The sequence below is a fragment of the Phaethon aethereus genome (genome assembly GCF_964289735.1).
Source record: "Phaethon aethereus genome assembly, chromosome: 1".
Classification (NCBI taxonomy): domain Eukaryota; kingdom Metazoa; phylum Chordata; class Aves; order Phaethontiformes; family Phaethontidae; genus Phaethon; species Phaethon aethereus.
Window position 1 is genome coordinate 132,826,668 of NC_138575.1, and position 25,036 is coordinate 132,851,703.

At 40.0% G+C, this 25,036-nt stretch overlaps 1 protein-coding gene across 1 annotated transcript in view; it reads right to left on the reverse strand.

Moving 5' to 3' along the window:
* Positions 1 to 24,816, reverse strand: part of PHEX (phosphate regulating endopeptidase X-linked) — a gene marked incomplete at both ends in the record, with an annotated part of 106,088 nt that extends 81,272 nt beyond the window's left edge. Inside the window, 4 exons of the mRNA XM_082012581.1 lie at positions 668 to 754; positions 17,269 to 17,430; positions 20,549 to 20,617; positions 24,705 to 24,816. Coding sequence (XP_081868707.1) covers positions 668 to 754; positions 17,269 to 17,430; positions 20,549 to 20,617; positions 24,705 to 24,816 — 430 coding nt within the window. The remainder of the gene's footprint in view (positions 1 to 667; positions 755 to 17,268; positions 17,431 to 20,548; positions 20,618 to 24,704) is intronic.
* Between the last annotated feature and the right edge of the window lie 220 nt (positions 24,817 to 25,036).

A 25,036-nucleotide genomic window follows, 5' to 3' on the forward strand; every position in this document is an offset into this window, starting at 1 on the left:
AGGAAATAAAGTTTGAAACAGTCAGAAGGACAAAGGGTACTTTGAAAACAAAGTCCACTCCCTCCAAACTCATCTTTCACCCATGCAGCTACATAAAGGTAATGATGTGTTCCAATCCAGCAAACATCAACTTACAGCAATATTTACAAGCTCAGGAAAAGCTCTCCACAAATGTGGCTATAGAGTTCCCCGTCCAAGCTTGCTTGACATCCAGATAACTCGAAGCTAAAGAGTCCATGGCTGTCTATACCCAGCCCTATGGAAGTGTTTTGATTAAATGTATTTAGACAAAGGTAGAAAGTACTGAGCAACAAGCTCTTGAAAGTGTGAGTATGAGAATTTCATCAGACAGCTCCTCTGATTTACCAGGCACTACTCCCATACCCCCAGGGCATGATTTTGACTTCCTTTTGCACAGATAAATATCCCTTCACAGTTCCCTGACAAGCAGACGTCTCTGTAAAACTGACTTCTTGTGCCTTGGTGTACCTCAGTCTCGACAGCCAACTTCAGAAATGTGTAGAAGACTCTACACATTCAGTTGAATCCAAACGAGTGAAACCTGTGCATCTGCACAAAACTTCACAGAGCTCATCAGAGAACAAAAAAGCCTCCTTTTATAAACACAGGTAACACGTACATGTCCCCTTCAAATTAGGCCACTTACTCTCATTCATGCAGGATGCGTAAAGGATCTTGGCCTTCTGTACAGCTTCACTGTCTCGTCTTTTGCTGATGGGTTTCTCAAGCAATGCTAAAAAAAGAAATGACATTTTTTTCAATACGTTAGAAAATGTAGGAACTGTTTGCCTGTCTCAGCTTTTTCTTTAATCATAGTATTTGTTTAATTAAGGATGAGGTTCCACATGTAGCTTCTTAAGCAATAACACGGACATAATTGCACTTTTTTCAATCCCCAACAGAGAAGGAATTCTTATTTATTTATTTATAAGAGGACTGTTTTAAAGCCAGTCGACAGATATTGTTTATTACTCATCCTCACAAACAGCCACACTCAGCAAGCTGAGGGGACAGTGAATCGTGGGGCGAGGGTGGGAACCAGAGCACAGGGCAGGGAATCAGGAATTCTTTCAAGTGGCTCAGCCTCTGGTGTTAGTACGTTGTGAAATCTGGGTCTAATGGAGAAGGTGACAGGATCCCAGGAGCAAGACCGCTGGTGTTCACTTTTGCCAGCTCTGCTGGCAAAGAAAGCAGCAGAGAATTGCCACGTTGTCTGCCAGATGCATGCAACTCAGTCTTGAAAATGACACAGACGGCCAAGTGCCCTACTACTATTTGAAAAGATGCACTGTATAGTTCCGTCACACTATAGGGGTCAACATTGGTGCCTGAAAGCCAAACTAGCTTTTCTAAGCTGTCATCTCTCTGCATTCCTTGCATTCCTCACATTATGTTATGGAAGTGAAATAGCATGAAAAGTGCATCTGAATCTCAGCAGTCTGCGCTCAGCTGCCTCGAGCCATTTTACCCAAGTTGTAAATCAGCCATGATGCAGCTGCAGATACATCTACTGTGGCTAAATGCAGAAGCAGCTCAGCTTCAGCAAGATCTACCAGCTCAGGTGCAGCACAGCATGAGCACTTCCATGGCCAAGAGAAGCAAGGTAGCACTGAAGCATACCACAGAAACAGGGCTAGCAAACCCTGGCGGACCTCATCTGGTTTTGTAAGGCCCCAAACAGGTTCTGCACAGCATTACCTGGTTGTTACTGGGACCAATGGAGGGAGAGTGGCTTTGCTGAAACCATCCCAAGTCCCTGCTGTGGTATGCTCAGCCAGAGCTAAAAAGCCTTGAAAAATTCAAGAGTGCCCTCTCTATACCGTGCTCCCCAGTGCCATGGGTTTCAAATAAGCAAAGGCACAGTGCAGATTGGCTCTGTGTGGCGATGTGCTGGGGCTAAGGAGAACACCCCACACAAAAGGGGGAACAAAGCGCAACGCAGGAGTCCCGGTGGCCTGTCAAAGCAGAGGGCCACTAGGACTTCCTAACACCAGCCATGGCAAAACCAAACAAACCGCTTCCACACAGAGCTTAGTCAGGTGTCAATGCACCGTTACTCCCCTCTGCCGGTACCGGCTGGGGGGATGCAGAGCACTGAAGAGGTGCTGGTGCTGCCGTCCAAGAGCAGCACCCTCCTGAAAATGGGCGGCAGCTGCTCGGTCTCCAGCCCCGGCCCGTTCCAGCAGCTCGCCAGAGTCTTCCCTCCGATGGCACCTCTCACGGGAGGCGAAAGTCCAGATCAGCGGCACCACTAGATTCGACAGCTGAGAACAGTCTGGGTTTGCGCTGCTTCACTCAGTATTAGGAACCCACTGCTGGAGATAGGATTTAAAGACACTTATTTCCCAGGATTTTGCGAGCACCTTGAAGAACCTGTCATGCTGCACCTCTCAGATATTCCCCACCTGTGCTCATCTAAGCACCTACACTCTGGGGACCATACCGCTGCCCTCAAACTGCTCATTAGTCAAAGAAAACCCTAGTGATGAATAAATGCCACTTGTTCTCTCCCTCTAATCCTTTTTCTCCTTTAAAAAAAAACCAAACCAAACCACCACAACTCATTTGCTTGAGAGCTGTAATGAGATCATTCCTTTTTATTTATGGATAAGCTTTTCACTAAAATACTGCTAGACAGGATTCCCAATAGCTTTGGTTTCAAATCCTCAAATTGTTAATATTCCTCAGCTTGTTAAACACAATATAATACCGATCATTGACACATATCTCCAATGTGCACAGTTCTTAGCAGAATAATCAGTCCTGTTCACATTTTAAAAATGGCATTTTAGAAGAAACTACAAAGGAAGCCTACATAAAACTAAGGATGAAAAAATACACTCCTATTAAAGCCATTGCAATAACTTCTGTTCCTTACCAGTGAGCTGCAGAGCCATGAAATTTTGAAGCCAATAAAATTCAGTGGTTAAAGTCCAGCTAAAGCTCAGGAGAGATGCAGAGGATGAGATCCAATAAAATCAGATCAAGTCTAGGAATACAACTGCATAAAATCCTGTTAAAATCATACCTGTTGTTTTCCCATCAAACCCTCATGCGACAGAAGGAAGCTGTAACACTCCCTGCATTATTGCAAAGACCAAGGTGGGTTAGGTGCTGCCAGTTTGCTCAGAATTAATTAAATGAAGAAAATTCTTGGTTATGATGACATAAAATCCAGTGATCAAACATGGAAGCCTTAATAATGGCTGAATCCTGTGGACACTGAAAGAGGGGATGTGATCCATGAGTGCTCTTTAGACTATAGAGGCTCCTCTGCCTTAGCCTCAAGCTTCCAGAAAGGTTTAGGAGCGCAAACCTTGAGCACTGGTCAGATCCCCTTGACTTCTGCATTGGCTAATATAAAAGCCAAATACAAGATTTAGAAATTAATTTCTTATTTAACTCTCAAATACATATGGCTTTTACGTGTCCTTGAATATTTAAATTCTTCTTGGAGAAGAAGAGCAAAAATAGGCCAGAAGCAATGCCTACTAATCAAAAATACGGGTAAATCAATTAGTCTATCTACAGGTTGCTGTATCCATAGAAAGAAAGTCACTACAGTGATTTAAATCAATGGAGACACATCAAGATATCTTAAAATCAGCAATGTCAGGTACCGCAATTAGCCTGGCCATAGTAGCAGGCTGCAGCAGCCTCCGTCCTGCACTGCGCGTATCTGGTTGTGTGGGTCAGTGCACACTGAGCTCTGCAGTGCTGCATTAGGAAGGGCTGCAGCTCAGGGTCTCTGCTCTCCAAGGACCTCTGCAAGTTGAACAGACCTGCCTCAGGGCTATCCTGTGCTCTCACCAGCACGGAGAGGCACTCTCTGAACAGTGCTCTATCTCTTGATGTGCAACGTGGCATTTCAGGCTGTCATCTACACCAAGGGAAATACCAGCCAGTGACCCATGGAGCGAGCAAATCCAGCCCCTCTGAAAAAATTCAACTCTTTGCTATAGCTGTCTGGGAGGACTGTCTTTCTACCTTGAAAAATTTTAATTGCTTCAGCTATTTTCTGTTTGGATGCCAGAATGAAAGCCAAACCTATGAGGTCTTCCAAGGGATGGGAAGAAAAAGATCACCCCAGATCATTAATGTTCAGCCTGATGAGATACCCACAGACCTGCTGTTGAGTCCCCTACTCTGGCTTTCCAAGCACTTGCTCTCACCCGTCGCTAGAGGATTGTGTGTATTTTTGCAAATCCACTGAGAAGTTCAGTCTAGTAGGTTTTTCTTAAGTCCGGTGGCTGGAATTAAAAACTGTGGCCAAGTTAGGGAGATCAGGGTTACCAACATTTTGACTAAAGCAGCTCACTCAGCACTAAGAAGGACATTGAGTTTGTTCTCCTTGCAGCTTTCTTCTTTTTTTTTTTTTTAACTCAGTTTTCTTTTTTCAAAATGAAAAGCTCCAATTCCCTAAAGTAATATTCCATTTTAGGACTCCAAACATTAACTGACTTCAACTTGAATCTATAGACAGTTTCAACAGACTAAAAAATATATCCTTCACCAGATTCACTGATTGCAGAAGAAATTTTATCCAGCTTCTATCAGCATCTTTTAGCTTATTTTTTAAATAAGAATTTTTAGAAACAAATGGCTTTGACCAGACTAGGAAACACACAGCACTCCAACAATATTAAAAAAAAAAAAAAAACAGCTTGAAATAATAGTTCATTTATTAGCTCCCAGTTAAATGTTACAGTGCTAGAGATGGAATAGCAATCTCTCTGAAGAGATTAAAAAAAAACCCAATCTAAGCTGATTTACAACCCTCTGAAAGAGCACAGGATCATTATTAACAGCAACCACCATTTAACAGCTTATTGCTGTTACTGATTTATAACACTAGCCTGCCACAAGTGCAAAGCAGAATATCACAGCCAAAATTCACCAGAACAAGCAAAGTGAACCAGCATAGCTTAAGCCACTTTGAACATAAAGTCTGAGATCATGTTTTCTCAGACAAATATAAAGTACATGTTTGAATGGCTGTTCTAGCAAAGCAGCTCTTCTTCAATCATATTTTACTTCCTTTACTTTTAAATTAATTCCAAAGTCATTCTCTTTGGGATAAAAGGGATCTTGGCCTGCGCTACTGATCTTCGCACCTCATTGGCCATGTTTCTGTATTCACAGGATGCCCAGATGCAAGAGTTATGTTTCCCTTCACGTAAAACTTAGTTACGGCAAGTGTCAAAACCTATTGGTAATTCTGCTCCACAGCGCTGAAATAACATAACTCAACTCATTAAGCACCTACCACCTGCACAGTCAGAAACTGGCTAAAGGTGTTCATGATATCCTAAACTTTCTGAGGTTGCAAATTGCTTCATTGTTCATTTTCTTCTACCAAGGGGCTGAGGGCGGGGAGCTTCCCACTGCAAATCAAAGTTCTTGTACTTCTGGCAGCCGAGGTCAGGCAGGTTTGCATCATTGCTCTCCCGGGCTCTTGTACAAAACACAAAGGCTCAGCGTCACCAACAAAAAACACTCCAAAGCTGGGAATGATCCTCAGTTTTCTGAATTGTAAATGCTCAGATAGCCAAGGAAAAAACGCCACAGCTGGGGTGGGCGGGGAGCTGGGGTTGGGAAGGGAAGGAAGTAAGTTTATATTAAGTTGCTTTCAGACAGTTCTCTTCCAGCGCAAGAGGGCTAAAAAAGGCCAGCTTCCTGTGGTTTACTACCTTACGGTAAATAGCAATCATCTGCTGTCAAAAGTGAGAGCAAGGCACTTTACAAAGTAAGCTTTGCTAGTCTGTGTGTGTGTGTTTATTTTACTGCATACTATTCTAAAGCTGCTAAGGATAGTCTTGTGGCTAAGTGTTACCTTTAATCTTAGTTTCCATTTCTAGCCCTTGTTGATTTTCCAGCCTACTGCCTTACACAGCTTCACTTTGGTTTTCAACCACCCTATTTTTTTTATGGCACTGAGAAATCCCGTACCTTTCCCTCTTCTGACCTGAAGTGCATGAAAAAGGGATTGTACAGACAGATTTGCAGGGAAAAGAAATTTATATTCAGATTAGGAATAATGATTATTCAGATTAGGAATAATGATTATTCAGATTAGGAATAATGATTCAATTTATCAGTGTACTGATCTGCAGATTGTATATAGTCTGTGTTCTATCAGACAGTTTTCTACATGTACATTTGAATTGCATTCCTGAGAGACACTATGTGATTTGCTAAGCTTATTGCTTGGTCTAGAGAGAAAAATGTAAGTTTTCTCTGCACTTTCCACCCTTAGATATGGAAAATACATTGTGCTAATAAAGACACTAGCATTTTTTTTGCATTCATTTTTTGTCCTTATCCTTTTACAAATACTTGCTGTATGTGGAAAATACAAACTGAAGTGTCTGCACTTCAAACAGTGCAAACTCAGTATCATCTGATGATGATCTGAAATATATTATAATGTTTTGTATCTTGAAGAAAAACAACTGCATGTGCAAATATCCCAGCGGGAACATGCTTGGACTTTAAACAAAAAAAAAAGCTATACAAAAAACCCAAGGGGATATCCCATTTCCTGGAAAGTTGTAACCCTGGAGGAATGAAAAGCTAGACGCAGACAAGCAATTCAGCAAGAACTCCCAGGGCAATGATAGAGCAATCAGCAGTCTTAGACTGCAAAAACCAGAGAAGTATCAAAGTAGAGAGATGATCTTATAGTTGTACACAGGATGGTGAGACAGACTGGAACACTGCCTGCCCTTCAGCTGTCTGTATTTTAAAATGAACAGGGTGCAGAAAAACATCACAACCATTTGGATTTTCCTTTGGATGGAGTAGCTTGAGAAACAGAAGGGTGGAAAAAAGTCATGCAGTGAGGGAGCATGATTTGTCTCACAAAAGATGGCAGAAGGGTGATGGGATTACAGTATGAAAGTACTTCACCATTAGAAAACGCTTGTTGCCAAAGAGGTCTTCATTGAAAAAAGGCACAAAGCAAGCCAGCTGTTGGAAGATGAAGACAAATTCAGTAGTGACAGTGATTAACAACTGAAGCCAAGCGACCAGAGGAGATAGTGGCTTCTCTGTCCCTTAACATCTTCAAGACTTGATGCTTATTTGGAAGATAAGCTTTAGCCCAATGTGAATTATGTTTTATCCCAGTGCAAGCTATTGAGCTGCATTACACGGGTAATGTAATTGTCTGTGATACAAGAAAGGTCATAGGAGATAAACCTATATCCTATGAGATAATAGGTTACTCCTAGCATTGCACTCCATACATTTAGGATAAGGATCTCAAAGCACTTTTAGACATGTAGGACCAAGGAGATACAGCCATTATCCATTGTTCCAGATAAACAAAGTGAGCCACAGAGGATTAATTCCTCCTTATCTAACACATGTCAGAGTCCTACTCATTGGAACGGTGCTCCTTTATGAGCATAAAGCTTGCTGAACTTGATCCAAACACTCAAAAATCTTGATCCCTTGGAGGTGGTGAATGCCGCTCAGTCCCTTTAATGCCAGTGACAGTGGGAGTTGCTCAGCGTTGCCCAGATGATGCTCAGTACTACAACTGAAAGCAATTTGTAACGCACTGTTTTCAGGAGCTTATCCAGAAAGCAGCCCAAGGGCTCTCAGAAACCCATGACTGCTCATTCACTGGGCCAAAGGCAGAAGACGTTCTCATCAGCTATGTCCACAGTAAGTCCCTATCAAAGCCTCATGCAGCAGCATGCTCTCCCTTGGTTTGGGTAGCAGTTGCTAGCAACCAGATATTTACTCCATATTGCATGTTTATGAGCTTTAGTTTCCTAGACCAAAATGCAGGAACTCTGCTTGTGGAAAGGGAGTTTCTTATACCTGATGACAGAGAAGGTGGATTTCTCTTTCAATTCTTGAGCAATAAGGAGTCTCTTCTCCACCCTCTCTGCTCTGCTTGCTCTACAGCTATAAGGATCCAGTTTCTAAACTGTTGAGAAGAATAATTAAGAGAGCTGTTCACCCATCTCCAGCTATCAGTCACAAGCTTTGTTTCCTTCCCAGGTTAGCACTATTATGTGTTACCTCTATGAAGAAGCAAAACCCAAGTTATCTTTTGGAAATTTGCAGGAGATCCTCTGATGCCAGCAGCAGGGTGTTTTAAGGATGTCCTATGAGGAATTTCAGCCTCAAGTAGAGAAAAACCTACTCAAACCTTGGTTTGAGTTTGGCAATCAAGACAAACACACAACGCTTGTGTGCAGAATGTCATTCCCTGAGGTCCCTGAGCCATAAGATAATTATGATTAATCTAGTCCTCAATTAAGAATGTCTAACCCTTAAATCCTGTATTTTCTTCACACTAAAGAGCTATGACAAAAGAGTTCCTGAAAAGCAACCGTAACCCCTAAAACCCCAGTAGCCAATTCCACCTGTGCCACTAAGGGTATCTAAGGACTCCAACAGTGTTGTGTAGGCACTGCCCTTTCTTCAAACTCCCAGTGCACTGGATTTAAGAAGTCAAGTTCAGTACAGTTCACAGAGCAGTGATTTGGCCAGGATGCCAAACGACACACAAAAAACTTCAGAACCGTGCTGCTGTTACAGAAATCACAGCGAGACAAACGTACAGTCTTAATTACAGTATTGTGAGCTTACATGTTCCAAGAGTAATTATTTCAGAATGGTTAGGGGTCAGCTGACGTTCATTTAGAGTATCTGTTTCCGTTTGCTTTTTTTCAGAGACCAAAGTTAAGTGCAAGAGTGCTGGCAGGGGTAAGTTTTGTGGATGAGAGCCAACAAGGGGCACAATGTTCTACCTCAAAATAAAAGCACTAGCCACAGCATCTAAAATTATGCAGAAAACTGTTGTGATCACTTGACCAGTGGTAACTTCCCTGTCTTGCTATGTGAAAATAAGAGTTTAATAGACTGCAACACAAACAGTCCAGGTTACAAGATCATCAAAGAAGAAAATCTGATATATACATATTTTTATTCTCAGCAGTTTGGACACCTGACCTCTATAGCTGGAAAGGGGTATAGAGGGGCGGGTAAAGAATACACACATATAAGTTCTAAATGGAAGTGACAAACTTAACTGACATATTTCAAAGCTGTACATATTTCTTGGGAACAAGACAAGAATAGTCAAGCCAAGATTACCCTTAGAGTGAAATCTGTTCTCTCAGAACACTCTCCTGAAAAAGGCATGGTCATCTCCTGCTGTAGGGTGCAACATTTAATGTTGCCGTACAACTTTATCCCTCTTAGCAGGTTTATTAGCACAGGTCAAACTCCCACAATAATGCACCTGCCCAGCTTCCATTTCAGAGCTGCTTTGCATCTGGAAGCCTCAGGAGATAAGCAGAGCAAGTTCTTGCCTGCCTGGAAAACACCCCAGAGACAAACCTCAGTGGAGAGTGCAGAGGCCTTCTTACAGCTCTCTTCTGACACCAGTGTAAGCCAGCTTCTGATACATGATTTCAAGGCCTGATTAAATTCTTTTATGTGTTTAAAACACAAGTTCTTCTGAGAACTTCTCCTGCTATGCAACTTTAGTGTACAGTACAACCCACCTCCTCTATTAACAATTGATAGCAATATTTGTTTTTTAGGTTTCCCTAAAATATGAACTAACCTAAATTTATTTATTTTTGTAAACTCTTAGTTGTGATAATTGTTCTGCAGTGCTTCTTGCTATTTCAGGTGTCGGGGTCACAGTCCGACATGTGCAGTCTGGAGTCCTCATCCCCACCAGAAAGAAATTTCTTTTTACAAGAAATGAGCTGCAAATGGTTGTTTTTTAAATAGAAATTTGTTTCCAGGATTCCAAAATAAGAAAATACACTGTTTAAAGATGTAATTTTCACTCCCTTCCAACTAAAAAGACAAGCAATGAAAAATTTTCTCACCACTGTAGTTAAATAATTTTTTAAAATACCAGCACATTACTGGCAATAAGGCTCTTTCTTTTTTTCTTGGTGGCTGTAAATATTGATTATTTTCATAGGACTGGAAGGGAAGCAGTCAAAGCCTAATGCACTACAAAAATAATTTAAATGTATTTTATAAAACCCTGTTTTTAATTTATAATCCATTATGGTCCAGATTTCTCTACTGTTTGTTTCTCTACTGTTTTTATATATATATATATATATATGGAAAAGAAACTAGCATCAAAGGCTTGCAAAAAGTCTTTCTCCATATACTTAAAACTAACCTTGCTTACATAAAGCTTTTCCCTTTGAGTCTAAAATAAAACGAAATAACAAGTCAATACACTTTTCTGGTGCTTATAATGTAGCTTCTAAATTTTGCCAAAACATATATTATTTCCACTTTCATATATTTTGTGTTCCCTCTTTAATCAGCCGTCTACTACTTTCTTACTTTTTTCTCTCAGTTCCCCATTGTAAATAACCAGAACCATTTTACTGGAGTTCATAAAGACTCGGAAGAATCACCCAAGCAGCTTTCATAAAGGCAAACTCCTTGTTCACAGAGGAATAAGAAATAATGTAGAGTGTTAGACACAACTCAGAGTGTCCTATCACCTGCCATATTGTACAAACCCACCTCTTTGGAAGGCAGAAGCATCCAGGATGCCAATGAATGGGGCTATTGGTCCCTTTTGGAAGGCCCTGTGTTGGCTTACACTGACTCAGATATGCCTTGAATATAATAGTTTCCATATTTTCAAACCATTAATTTTTATTTTTTTAATTTTATGAAAACTACCGGTGTATTCTGCTGCTCCAGGAGCTCATTCCTCAGAATTGTCTTTGCGGAGCGGATGCCTCAATCCAGGCCTGCCTTGTTTTGATAAACTGCATCTCCCCCACGCCTTGTTTTATTTCATGGGTTTGGGGGGAGAGGGTTGTTTGTTTGTTTTGTCGCATTTTTAAAGGCATTTAATGATGATCAACACACCATTAATCAATTCAGGCAAACATGTTTCATATTTGATACAATTAATGTCCGTCAGCCTATTTCTTGATGCAGCGTCCATCTCACCATGGTGAGACTAGTAACCCTTGAAAATAACCAGCCCATCATTATTAATTCCTCTGACATTCTGATAGAACATTTAATCATTATGAATTAATTTTGCATTAATGAGGATGTAATTAATACGCATGTCCACAGGAATTCATGCAGATTTCGTAATTAATCAATTCATATAGGTTCTAATTCCCAAGGAACATAAATCAAGTAAATCAAACAAATGTTCCCAAACACCAATTTCATAAAAGGATGCTGTATTTACACAAATAATCCCAACTAATATACTGACATTTTAGGGTTTCCCTCCACCCCTCAAGAAGAAATTCCCCAATCCTTTTTGTGAATATCCATTTTGGCAATATGGAAGTTCTCACGGAAATGGCATTCAAACATCTGTGCTTACATATATGCTTCCTAATGCTGCTCAGTGCCCTAGTATACAGTACATTTCCTAAATGACAATGCTGTTTGTTTCCATAGTTTTAGCATTTTGTAAATTCTCAGCGTTTGTATATGAGAAGATAAGCACATCATGTGAGTTCCTCCAAAAGTCAAGTAACATAACTGTACACAAACTGTAACAAACCCAAAAATCATCTTATGGGGATGTGAGCGCCTCTCATAAATCTAATTTCAATAATAAATCTTAATCTTTCCAGTAATATTCCCTCCTCCTCTCCCCTGCCCCTCTAGCCTCCCACTGTTAGGCTATAGGGGATAACACGTCATGATAATACTAGGCACAAGAGTTTAAACTGCATTTAAACCAGAAGATTGTGAGATCCCCAATTGTTGCAATATAGATGGAGCTACATACTAAATAGCAGCATTAAGCTTTACTTCATTATAGTAATATCTTCACATCTACTTGCGTAATTATTTTTATTAGTCAGAAAATGGGAAATCAGATGTCATGGATTGCTACGTCTTCCAAAGTATGAATCCTCTTGCTGCAAAATTACCAGTCCAAAGTACAGTTATATAGTAATTTTGAAATTCCATATCTGCAGATATGAACATATCATCCTCCTGCAGGCAACAGCCAAAACAGAGGTTCACTGTAAGTCCAGGGGTAATATCATGCCACATGTGGAACAGCGGCATGGCGCAGGGCTCGCAGGAGGATGCTGCTCTGGTCCCCCAATCAGGGAGATGTTGTGGGAATCCTGCGGCTCAGTTACTGCACTGCCTTAAAACGTCATTTAGGAACCAAAATTATCTCGTTTCTGTACTCATTGTTTCCCAAAATCACCCATTACAAATACAACTTTCATTTCAAGCAGCCACAAAGCCTGGAAAAAGTCCTGGTTTCTCCACCTTTGGCTCAGGTACTTCCATTTTACCAAAAAGCTATTAACTTGGTGCCCAAAGAGATGTACCTGGCCTGTGCCACTTATGTTTTTTCTTACATTTAAATGAGTAAGCCATTATAGGAAATATCTGGACCACTGAAAAAAAAAAAGTCTGCACCATTGAAAAGAGATCCATTTGTAGTAGAAAAGACCAAGCAAAACAGCATTAAGTGTTTGCTGCCATCTTGCTGTCCAGGAGTAGCTATTCAACAAGAAGATATTGCAGGCAATAACATAAATACCCTATGAGATTTTGGTTTTTTAATTACTGCTGGTATTCTCCCTCTTCCTTGGGACAGCTCTCAACTAGCTACCTCTGAAGGAAGAAATCACAAAAGACAAGTGAACTAATACAGAAACGTAGGGATGTGTCGGCAGCTACATTACAGATGTCATGGGCCACATCCGAGCCATCCCAGTGGTCCCAACTGAGCACCTGTCGAAGTGTGGGAGAAGAGAAACCAGCCCTAAAGAGCCCAGTGGTACAGGGTCCTCTGTGCAGGACAGCCGCCATTCAACACCAAATTTGGGATTTGTCTAAAAGGACTATCCTATGGTCAAATAGCATAAATTTCCTTACTGAGATATTCTTACCTTACCAGTTTTACTTAAAAAAGAATTTATTTTCTAAAGAAAACCATTGCAGATTATCTTGGGAAAAGTTGCCTACACTGCCAGGTTATTTTGTTTGCTGTCTGTCTCATGTTCTTTAAAAACGCACACAGCACATCCTCCTAAAAGGCCTCCATTTCTTTCTCTTTGCCACGTTGGAAATTCCTCACTTTAAACTGACTGGCATTCAGAAAATAGCTATGCTAGAAAGCTTAGCACAGCAAATTAGTCTGAAGTAGATGTCTCACTAGGCCAGGACCAGTATGGAGACTTAATGTGTAAACTGGTTTCCACAGGCATAAATTAAATTTAAAAGGTCTGGAAGACATGTTCACAAATTATTTACATAACTTAAATCAGGTGCTTTGCAGCGCTAAGATTTAGGAATGTTTGCATAGTTGTTTTGTTTTGTTTTGTTTTTTAATTTATTGCTTCCTGCATGGTCATTTGAAAAAAAAAACCAAAAAAACCCAAAAAAGATAAACCAAACAGCTGTATATCATTGTTCTACAGACTTCAGAAAAAGGAAAAGAAACTGCTTGGTTCACGATCAACATTCACCACAGGTAATAGGCACTGGTTTACTTGCCTCAGACTTCCAGTTCTGTATTCACAAAAAGCCACTTGCATTTCAAAGGTAAGACAATACTGCTCCTAAACTCTTAATTAAGGTCACCAATCAAAATGGAAAAATTCAGCAGGAACACAAATAGCTTTGCAGGAAATTTAATGGTAAGCAAAACACATTTATTGACTCACAGAGACATTGCAATCCTGACCTGACATAAGGCTGAAAGAGTGCAGTTTAAGATAGCTTTTGCTCATACAACAGGTGCCACAGCCAAACCATTTTTTCCATTTTGAAGGACTCCAAGAGCTTCCTCAGAGGCCTGTCGGCACTAAAAGTGGTTGTTCTTAACCTGTGAGAGGTACTTTTTTAACATGCCTGCAAATGAAAGGCTGACTTCAAGTCAAGGACAGCCTGGTCCAGCCAGCAATGGTTAACTGTACATAGGAGTACCTCAGTCCTCCCCTGGACAGCTCGATAAGGAGCCAAGCAATTTTAACCTAAATATTAGATGTCCCTTACCTGGATCTGGGTCATAACCAAAACCACAAGTCTCTGCTTTTAACATATCTTTGGGTATCTACATTTGTCTTCTGTACATTCCTCCACGATGCACGAGATCCTGCTGTTGCTGAGGTCCAAGGAAAGACCTACCACTGCTTTCACCAGGCTACGATTTTATGCATTTTATATAGCCAGGAGATCAAAGTGAGTTACACATGTGGTTTGCAGATTCCTCTGAGAGCAGAAAAAGAAATCCAAGTGACCCTCAAACAAAGGATGGAAAAGAAATTAAAGCAGAAATGATGATATAATTTTAGTTTGAATCCATCCTAAGATGGAATCCATCCTTACATATAATGGGAGCATTATTTTTATATATATATTCCTACCCCAATCTTACAAAAACTAGGATTTTTAACTATCACATTAAGTTTTGCAAATCTAGAAGAACCCTGAAATTAACATTTGTTGTCCTGTTCCTTGAATCAACCAGAGATATGCAGGCAAAAAGATCTACCACCCAGTAGTTCTCAGCTATTTTCCATTGACCCATTGCCATTCCTCTCTTTGGAATTCCCCATTAAAACACTAAAAATCTTCACTTATACAGAAAATATTCCTCTCTTTCTTGCAGCTGACACCTGCAAAGTAGTATGTTCTTATGTGTCTGCAACCTCAAAAAAAAAGAAAAAAAAAAATCTTTGCTCTCAAACACAATACTTAATGCAGAGTTCAGTACATTATACAGCTACACCTACCATTTTTTTGGTAAGGCAAAACTAATTCTTACACTTGCTACCCATGATCAACTGGAAGATCTTCTTCCATAGCAGTTGCCCCTGAAAAAAAAATGGAGCTTCCAGAAGACTGAAGATACCCTTGTGTAACCAAGGCTGTACACAGGTCTTTGCACAAATACCCAAACTCCCTTTCTGCCTAAGGCTCAAGAACATTCAGGGACCATAAAACAAGTTAGATGTTCAAATAATTTATTTTAAGTAACATAATTTTTTAATATATTGCTTAAGTAAATACTTCCATCTATATCACACCATCAAAGAATATCAGATATGAAAAATGTGCTTTTCTGGCCAAGCCATGTTATCACTTTAAGATTAATAGTTTTCTTTAATACGATAAATATTTCAGAACATAGAACTTGCATAATAATCAGATCTTTAAAGACTGGGGCTTTTTTAATCTACCGAGTGTCAAACAGGGACATTTACAATGAAGTACAAAGTTCCACTAAGGGTTCTTTAGAAAACAGAGATTAAATTGGCTTCCAAGCTCTGGTCAGCCATATGCATGTTTCCCTATGCAAGAGTTCTTCATCTTGCTAAAACTTTTGATAGCAAGGTTGTGGTTATCCACAAAAGAATAACTCAGAGTTTCAAGCTAATTTATTGAAGTAACTCAAGTTAAAACACAAACATACATTGAGGCTGAAGTTATGCCTTGTTATTGCAGCTACCACACTGACATCCAACACTTTTTATTTCTTTTCCGTTTTTAATTACCAAGAATATATTTTTGAAAGTTTATTATGTAAAATGTTAAGGAGGAGATGACAAATGTTGTATTAAATCAACTCCTCTACAGCACCCAACTTTTCACATCTTTGTCCCTGTACCACACCAAGGAACAGTTTAGGCCTCCTATGAAAGTAGCTACCAGGCACTCCATTACACCTCTTTTTTTTGATATGGAGTTTCCATTAAGCAAATACTTCTCACTTAGACATTTCTTTCTTTGTCTTGTATTTTCCTAGCTAGGGATTAGCAACTTCTAAAGGGACTGCAGTAAGAAAACCATATAAAATGTGCCTGTGCCTTAGCATGATGTCCTTGATTAGGGTCTGTAAAAAGAGGAAATTAAGGATGAGAATCACAGCTTGCTACTCTATATACAATTAGGACTGGCTTCTTTGTGGCTGTGGTTCATGCAGTATGTACAGTTATCTAATACAGCCCAACTCTGGCAGCAGAACAATTAGAATGCAAAGCATAACTTAAAACAGGCTTTGGCAATATTTTCTTGCTTTGGTTGTGACATCTTCAGCAGACTTAAAACAGCAGTCATCAGATCCTATCATCATCATCCTATGCTGAAATTCCAAACTTATATTCTGAAACCGAACTCAGGTTTTAAAATATTTAATGATGTGAAAATTGAATACTCTATGACTGAAGAAAACAAGCAGAGAAGAGCTTTGATGCCTACACATGCACATCTGTACAAAATCTAAGAGAAAAATAAATGCTGTATTTAAGCACAATATCTTAAAACTGACCTCTGTTCTGTGGTTGAGCTCAAAGCAGGCTCTTATGTCAACTAACAGGTCAATAATGTGCTCAAGGTGTGCAACACTCAAGCACACCAACAGCAATAACAAATCTTGCACATCTCCCTTCTTTTGTATGACTCACTTTTAGCGAGGATTATAAGAATCTGGCAAGGTTTTCCTACTTAACAATAATCATCACCCTTTCTCCCCGGTTGGTCTACACAGCTTCCTGATGAGGTGGCCTTGCTGCAAAGTATAGCACAAAGTCAAGTCACATGCAGATTAAAATACCTCTCTTCCTACACGTTTCCACCCCGGGGCTATTTTTTCCTCCAGACACATATTCTTAAGCAGCCTTCTGTTTCACTGATGATAGCTCAGGTACTTCAATGGCAGTTTGAACTACAACTTGAAGGAAACACAATACGCAAACAGCCTCCATCTCTGGAAGTCTCTAAATTGCCTCCTGTCAAAAGCTAGGTAAGTATACTGGAAAATACCACTCTGGTTTTGCCTTACTATAACTCTTTTCCTACTATTGGCCACTGATAAAGGCAGAGTGCTGCCCTAGATTGATGTCTGTCTGGATCCCGGACATTCTTAAATGTGCGTGCTGTGCTCCTGCACGCTGGTCTACCTGCCCACTACAAGGAGGAAAGAGTTCAAATCCCCTCGCCTTTTCCTTTGGTATAAGGAGTATCCTTTCTTCCCTCCATTCTTAACTGGTAGGTTTTACAGCAGTTGTATTATTCCTCCCAAATTCTATTTCTGTTATAATTCCCTAGGTCTCAACGTTATTTTCAATAAAAAAACAACACAAATAGACTTAAAAGGGAACATCAATTTGGGCTGTTGGATATTATCTAATGATCAGAAAGAAACCTGGAGTCTTTATTCATTTCAAAACCAGCCAATTAACAAGCCACAGTGACAAGCCAACCAAACACTTTCAGAAACTACATACTTACCCTTTAGTTTGAGGTCCACATTGTGTCGCAGCCACGGATAAACACCATAGTTTGACATGTCTTCTGGGATAGGGTGATTATATATCCAACCATCACAGGCAAACCGATAAAAGTTCTCACATGGATCTATGGATTGGTTTATCTTGCTTAGGATGCCAGCAGCTGTAAAAAAGACACCACATACATTCTGTGAGGCACTTTTTCCTAAACGCAGAATTACAGAAGGCCACAGTCCAGAACATTTACTAGTCTCCACAACATGATGCTGAGCTTACAAGCTAAGCCTTGCTGTTCTAGGACTGATGTGTGCCCTGATCGCTGCTATTTTTTAAAGAGCAGCAAGAATACCACCCAGCTTCTTTAGCATCTAACAGTGCCTACATGAGAAGCAAAAAAATACAGAATATCTGCAATGAATGTCCTTGAGTGCCATACAGCAATGACCACTGAACCTAGCACTACAGGAATGTGAACTGCTGGAGCCAGACACCTGAAGACGGGCTCTCCATTGTTGCCGTGATAGAATTAATTGCCTGAGAAATTTAGTAGCACTACATATCAAGCAGATTGTAATTAGCATTCCAGAAATTATGCACTGTTTACCTTTAGCTGAATAGCTGCAAAAGAAAACAAATCAAGTTCTGATCTACTGTTCATTGGAAAAGATAATTGTAGTATTTTTAGCTCCATTTTGTGACTGCATCCCTGCCAGTTGCTGTTGCAGGTGAGATTGGTAAAAGAGAGATCAGTCCAACAAGCCAGAGACTTAATAGCTTTTGAGTATCTAATCAAAGAATCACAGAATAGTTTGGATTGGAAGGGACCTTCAAAGGTCATCTAGTCCAATCTCCCTGCAATGAGCAGGGACATCTTCAAGTACAGCAGGTTGCTCAGAGCCCCGTCCAACCTGACCTTGAACGTTTCCAAGGATGGGGTATCTACCACCTCTCTGGGCAACCTGTGCCAGTGCTTCACCACCCTCATTGTGAAACATTTCTTCCTTAGATCTAGTCAAAACCTACCCTCTTTTAGATTAAAACCATTACCCCTTTCATGCATTATAGTGATTGTGGCATAAATCTACATGGGTTGAGTAACAGAATATGTGGATACTAGACATTCTTTGGCTAAACAACCATGTGTTTTAAGGCTTATCCAAATAACTGGTGGATTTGGCAGTGTTAGATTTACGGTTGGAATCAATCTTAAATGTCTTCTCCAATCTAAATGATTCTGTGATTCTATGCTATGATTGAAAATCCTAGCAGGAAATCTGATAACTTTTATAGACTTTTCAATACTATTTCTAGCATCCAGTAACTCTTCTTCATCCACTTAGAGTAACTCTTCCTATGATATTTCTATGTCTCAGCTGTAATTCTCTCTCTCACATTAGAATATCTCAATCTGACTTCATGGAAGACATTTTGGTCCTTGGCAATTTTCTATCACTCCTGAAAAGCCGTTCAGCAAAGCAGGGCTCAAGTCTCAAGACACTGTAGTCACTACACAGAGCACTTGGAGCTAAAACACTCAGGTCGTGTAGGTATCCAAGTCTGCCTTGGTGCAAAATCCCAGCTTCTGCTGATCTTACCAAAAAATCTATGCTATTTCATGTGCATGTGAGAGGAAGAAAGCCAATTCAGATTCAACCTTCTTATGTGACTTTTTTGTTGTTGTTCTTAAGCTCAAGATGAATCCCCCACACTTTGTTTTTGTTGTTGGGGTTTTGAGGGTGGTAGTGTTGTTTTGATTAGTCATCCCACCTTACTTCAAAATTTGCACTCATTCAAGAATCAGCTCTGGAAGGTGGTGCCCCAGGCAGCCAAGAGCACTGTCAGTGCAGTGCAGAGTGGAAGCAGAATGGCAAGAAACATCTTAGTAATGTTGAGATCTGCAAATTTTTCAATTTATAGAGCCCCACAGAATTTGTCTGAGTTTCAAACACAAGCCAAACACCTCACAGTATCAGCTTAATATGGTTCAGAATGGAAATAAATACTCTTATAAGTTCACAGAATGTCCACTGTCCACTTTATTTCAAAGAAAACAGCTCTAGGGGTAGCTTTCCAGATCTGGTAACTATTGTTTGATCTTTTCTCCCATTACACTCAATGATAAAACTCTCATTGATCTAGTGTGAGCAAAACTCCATCAAAAATGACCTGTTTTTGACTGACTCAATCCCTCTAGCTCACATTTAGTACTGATAGATGTCCCAGCTCTATAAGGGTTACCACATGTATCTCTGCATGGGGAAAAGAGTCTGCCAATATGGAAGTAGCTGCAGATTTTGAGTTGTAGTCACCACATTACAGTTGTGCAAGTCTGTGCAAGATCTGGCCCTAAACCATCTCTGTGCTTTACAATTTACTTCCTAGTTTTCTGACTACTGGGAAGGAAACAACAAACTACACCTGAAGGTCAAGTTGCCCAATATTTGGTTTCCTATTAAAAAATAAATAAACCCTATGGGAAACTTTGAGTTAACCTGGGTAGAATACAGTTAAAACAATTTAGGACATGAATTTTAATTGTAGAAAATAAACAGATCTGCAGCAACTTAAACAGTGACTTTTTTTAAAAAGGTGGGAGATTTTTTCCCCTCATTATTAATGAAGATTTCTGAGTAAAATGTACTGGTTTTGCCTGGGATAGAGTTAATTTTCTTCTTAGTAGCTAGTAGGGAGATATGTTTTGGATTTGTATTGAAAATGGTGTTGATAATACAAAGATGTTTTCATTATTGCTGAGCAGTGCTCACACAGAGTCAAGGCCTTTTCTGTTTCTCACACCACTCCACCAGCAAGTAGGCTGGGGGTGCACAAGAAGTTGGGACACAGCCAGGACAGCTGACCCCAACTGACCAAAGGGATATTCCACACCATATGACGTCTTACTCAGCATATAAATTTGGGTGAAGAAGAAAGAAGGGAGTTTGGAGTTATGGCGTCTGTCTTCCCAAGTAACTGTTACGCATGATGCAGCCCTGCTTCCCTGGAGATGGCTGAACTCCTGCCTGCCCATGGGAAGTACTGAATGAATTCCTTGTTTTGCTTTACCTATTAAACTGTCTTCATCTCAGCCCACGAGTTTTCTCAGTTTTACTCTTCCGTTTCCCTCCCCCATCCCACCGGGGGAGGAGTGAGTGAGTGGCCATGTGGTGCTTAGTTGCCAGCTGGGGTTGAACCGCGACATATGGCAAAAATTTAAACTGTGTAAATATCTCATTAATGTACTATAATCATTATGTAATAGAGATGATAAAATTGTTGCTTACCAGCTTCAATGCACTCTGAGGTCAAACAGTACTGTTGCTTCGGATGAAACTTTATAAGACCTTGGCTAACTGCAAAATGGAAAACCATGATGAGATCATTTGTAATGGATTTTGACCATTGCAGCCAAATGCTGCGTGCTTGATCATTCAAATAACAGTGCAAGCTCTGGCACTAATGCATCTCTGACTGCGCTGATTTAAAACAGTTAGAATGCATATTAAATAAATACTGCAGCTCATAACAAGTTATTTTCTCCCCCTGTGCCTGCTTTCTCCTTCCTTTGTCTTTGCTCATAAGAAGCATGGAACAAGGGCTGTCTCTCACTGTACATTTGCACAGCACCTGGAGTAAAAACACTTCAGCCCTACTCACGGATGGCGAGTGCCACCTCAATACAAACAATTAATCATAGTTGCTATCATCCTCCAGAGATGCACCTTTCACAGCTGGCAATGCAACATGGAGCTATCTATCTAGCCACCTTCTGCAGGGATTTCACAGATCTGCAGGTCTTGCGCTGCCCTGCTGCATCTCCTCCTGCAGCAGCACTGCGCCGCCCAGCCCCACCAGCATGACCCATCGCCAACGCGACCCTCTCAGGGTCCCCTTATTCCAACCTGGAATAAACCGGATAGCGATGGGCACAGGGATAGCTGTGGTTTATAAGGCATAGCTCAGTTTCTGTCTGAACTGGCTCCCGAAAGTATTGTAATTGTATTTGCTTCCAAAAACCTTGCTGACAAGAACTATGAAATTGTCAGTTAATTTTACTCATCTTTTAAAAATGCGTATTACAGCTGCCACTGAAACTTAAGCATAGGAATTGCTAATTTCAGACACTGCTTTCAGGCAGCAAATATGCAGATGATTGATACTTGGGATGAGGATGGGAGAGTCCCGAGGGGTAGATGAAATAAGACTCAGTAGATGTGCACAGTAGATATGAAGAAATAATCTTGTAATATCCATTATCTTAATAAGTCAGTCCATGGCAAAAAAAACATTTAAAAAAAAACAACAATGAAATATATTGAGGTATCATAGCTTTACCAGTGATGATAGTTATAAAACAATTTCTTCTGTAGTTATATATTGTTCAAAAGGGATAGGAAAATGTGAAATGGTGTTTCAGCACAGGAAAATTTTACTATAAATAACCTAAAGCTAGATTTTAATATAAAGCTGTTTCATCTCTTCCAACCTCATAGCTTTAATGACAACTAATGGCAGAAATATCTGGATTTCAATCAAATTTTCTAAGAATCTGAGAATGTAAAACTATCTCTGGACAACTTTACCAAAGCTTGCATTGACTCAACACACCACCTCAACAACCTTTGTAAATTAGCCAAGAAATACATGAGATTTTGAGGCATATAAAGACTGTAATTGGCATATTGAAGAACAGTAGCAAGTAGGGAAGTGGAGGTCCCCAAAACACAATTTTGAGACACATGAAATACAAATAATGGATAATATGCCTATTAATTGTGTTGTACTCCTCCTGACTCACCTTTTCCCCACACTAAAGTTAGCCTTTTAGAATTCATCCAGGTCTTGAAAGTTTGCTAGATTTTTTTTCCTTAACAAAGCAGAGAAAGGAGGGAAAATCCCAGGCACCATTTTATTCTTTTTCACTTGATGGCAAATGAGGGAGAATGAAAAATAATCAGTAAAGAATCTGAAGTAGCCCTTGTGGTTTTGATACCTATAAACAAAAGCAAGATACCACTTCAACTGCTTTTGTTCCGCTTAGAACTTCATCATTAGAGGAAATTAAAAAAAAAATTCTTTGGTAGTAACATTTCCCTTTTAATTAACAACTAATTTTGATCGAAAAAACTTTGCCTGGTTTTGTTCTCTTGTCTTTTGTTGTTGTTCAGAGAACTAACCATTACGTTATTACCTACAGTTGTGGTTATAACACTCAGTGTTCCAGCTTCTTCCTTTATAAGCCAGATTCTTAAGCAAATATACACCTTATTTAAGTCCCCCCAAAAAATCTGAAAGGAGAAAAGCCATACAAATATGCAGACACAAATAATGTGGACGTTCCTATAACCTGAGAAGTCCAAAGGGCTACCAAGTCAGGAGGAGAGGCTACCAAATTGAGGTTCCAAGCTGCCTGACTTCTTGTCCAAGGAAACTGGAGAGCGATCTGATTCCTTTTGCTCTGGCCCCAGCCCCCCTAGAGGACCTGGCTCCCGTCCTGCCACAGCTCACACCACCGTCCCAAAAGCCGCAGGCAGGACCCTGCGTGATGCCAAGAGACTCCCTGGTAGCTCCCTGCTGAAGTCACGGTATGGCTACAACTGGTATGAACAAGTAACAGTAAATAAATCTCCCAGATTCCTCTTAAAGTTGTAGGAACTCTGAGAAGAAGAAACAAGAGAAGCAAGAGAAGGCTACTTTTCACTCCTCAGGCTGGAAAATTGAAGGGAAATTGTTTCAGGTCTACCAGAAACAGCAAGTTTTACAGATTAAAAGAAAACTGAAGAAAAAAGGTCACCTGAAATGTTTCACATGACCAGAAATAATGGTTTCCTTTTCTACAGTTTAACAAAACTGAAAAAGAGTTAAACTCAAACTTACAAACAAAACACAGTGTCATAATGAAACATGGAAACATTGCATTGAGAAAATGCTAAACCAAAACAATTTTACTTTTTTCTTTTATTCTTTTTGTTGAAAACCTCAGACAATTTCCAAACAAATCCTAAAAACATTTTGGTTGACCAAAGGCCAGCACTTTTATTTTCTTAGCAGTTATGCCAATGAAAATTTTGACATTGAATCCCTGGCTATGGAATAGGCCTCAGAATACTTCGAAAACTATCTCTAAGAATTAATATATTTGTTTGAATTTTCATGTCTGGTGTATGGATAAAGCAATTCAGCATCTGACAAGCTATGGTGATAAACATCTGTTGCTTTTTCTAGTGCTAAAAAAAGGAAATAAGGTCTCTATTACTCCCTGTGTTTGATATTGTATTCTTTATGTGAAAAACATTACTTTTCATCTAAAAACAATATTTTGCACTAACAAGTTGAAGCTTCAGTCATGCTCATATTTATAAAGAGTTTTGCTGAATTGAGTGGGATTACACACATACACAAAAGTTACTTGCCTGCAAATATTTGTAGAATATGCTCCAGAGCATAAAAACACTAACCGAGTGTGAGCCTGGTGCTTTAAATATTCTATAGAAAACCTGGCATAATTCTCTCTGTTGTGATTATAAATGAAGCAGACCTTTCAAACAAGATCACAAGATCATAAACGACCAGAGGGAAGCAAAAGATAGGTTTAGAGGTTAAGTTCCCTCCAGTCCAGGGAAATCTATGTTGGTCTAAAGAAATTAAAAGTTGGGCTGAATTATTCCAAAAGATGATCTGTCTCTGCAAGTTTTTACAGAGTACAACATTGCTTTCTCTTGTCTGCCTGGTGCTTCTGAGTACATTTATACTTCTTCATGTCATTTTATAGGTGTAAACACATGCTTCTGTATGATATTCCACCAAAACCAATCCACAGATGATTACAAATCCCGGAGAGGAAGAACTAATGCCTTCTCTATTGTGTCCAGTTACAGCTTATAAATATGATCAAAACATTTTAATTTCATCCTGAATGCACTCTTCACGATTTTTGCAAAGACGACTTTGCAATTAATTGTAGAAGGACAGAAATACCTAAAAAATGTGCAATGCATTATTGAAGCCTTCTACAGGAATTTTAGTCAATCCCTAAATGAAAACCAAATGAAGGAAAACCCAAAAGATTCCATAAAATGTATGCACTACAGATTTATGTTCAGGAAACAGAATATTAGCCCACATCGGTCACAATCTGTGAGTTCGCAATCAGCATTACCGATGTGCACAATGATCTCACCCATTTCTCCCCATTCTGCAAAAGAACCTAGTTCTTTAAAATTTCAGCATTCAGAATGTTCTATAAGCTAACATTGCATCTTCCAGCTCTAAAGTTCCCACAGCAAATCCCTTTCCTGACACGTTTCCATTTCAGGAAAAATATAAAATAGGGTGAAGAGACCGAGATTTTTCACCAAAACACGTGGAGCACAAACACTGGCACCAAGCAGACAGGCTAGGGAGCGTTACGTTCAGGTTAGCCTTGACCTTTTCACTTACCCAAGAAAAGCGCGGTGCCAAGAACAACGGTCCCACTCACAAAGACGCCGAGGGCGATCCGTGTGGCTTTGCTGGCTCCTCTCCTGGCCGCGGGTACCGTCTCTCCTTCCATCGTGATGGCTTGGGACGTGCTCGCTCTCACAGAAGAGAGGTTTTCCTCCGCTGCTGTGGTATCAAGTTTTTCAACTGTTCACAAACTGCACCTATGAGCTCTCCTCTTCCTCCTCCTCTCTCCTATTTACAACTCAAAGTTTCTGTCATGAACCATTTCCTAGGCACTTCCTGCTCTTCCTCTCTCAAAGGAAAATCATGCGTAAAATAGTAGCTGTCTC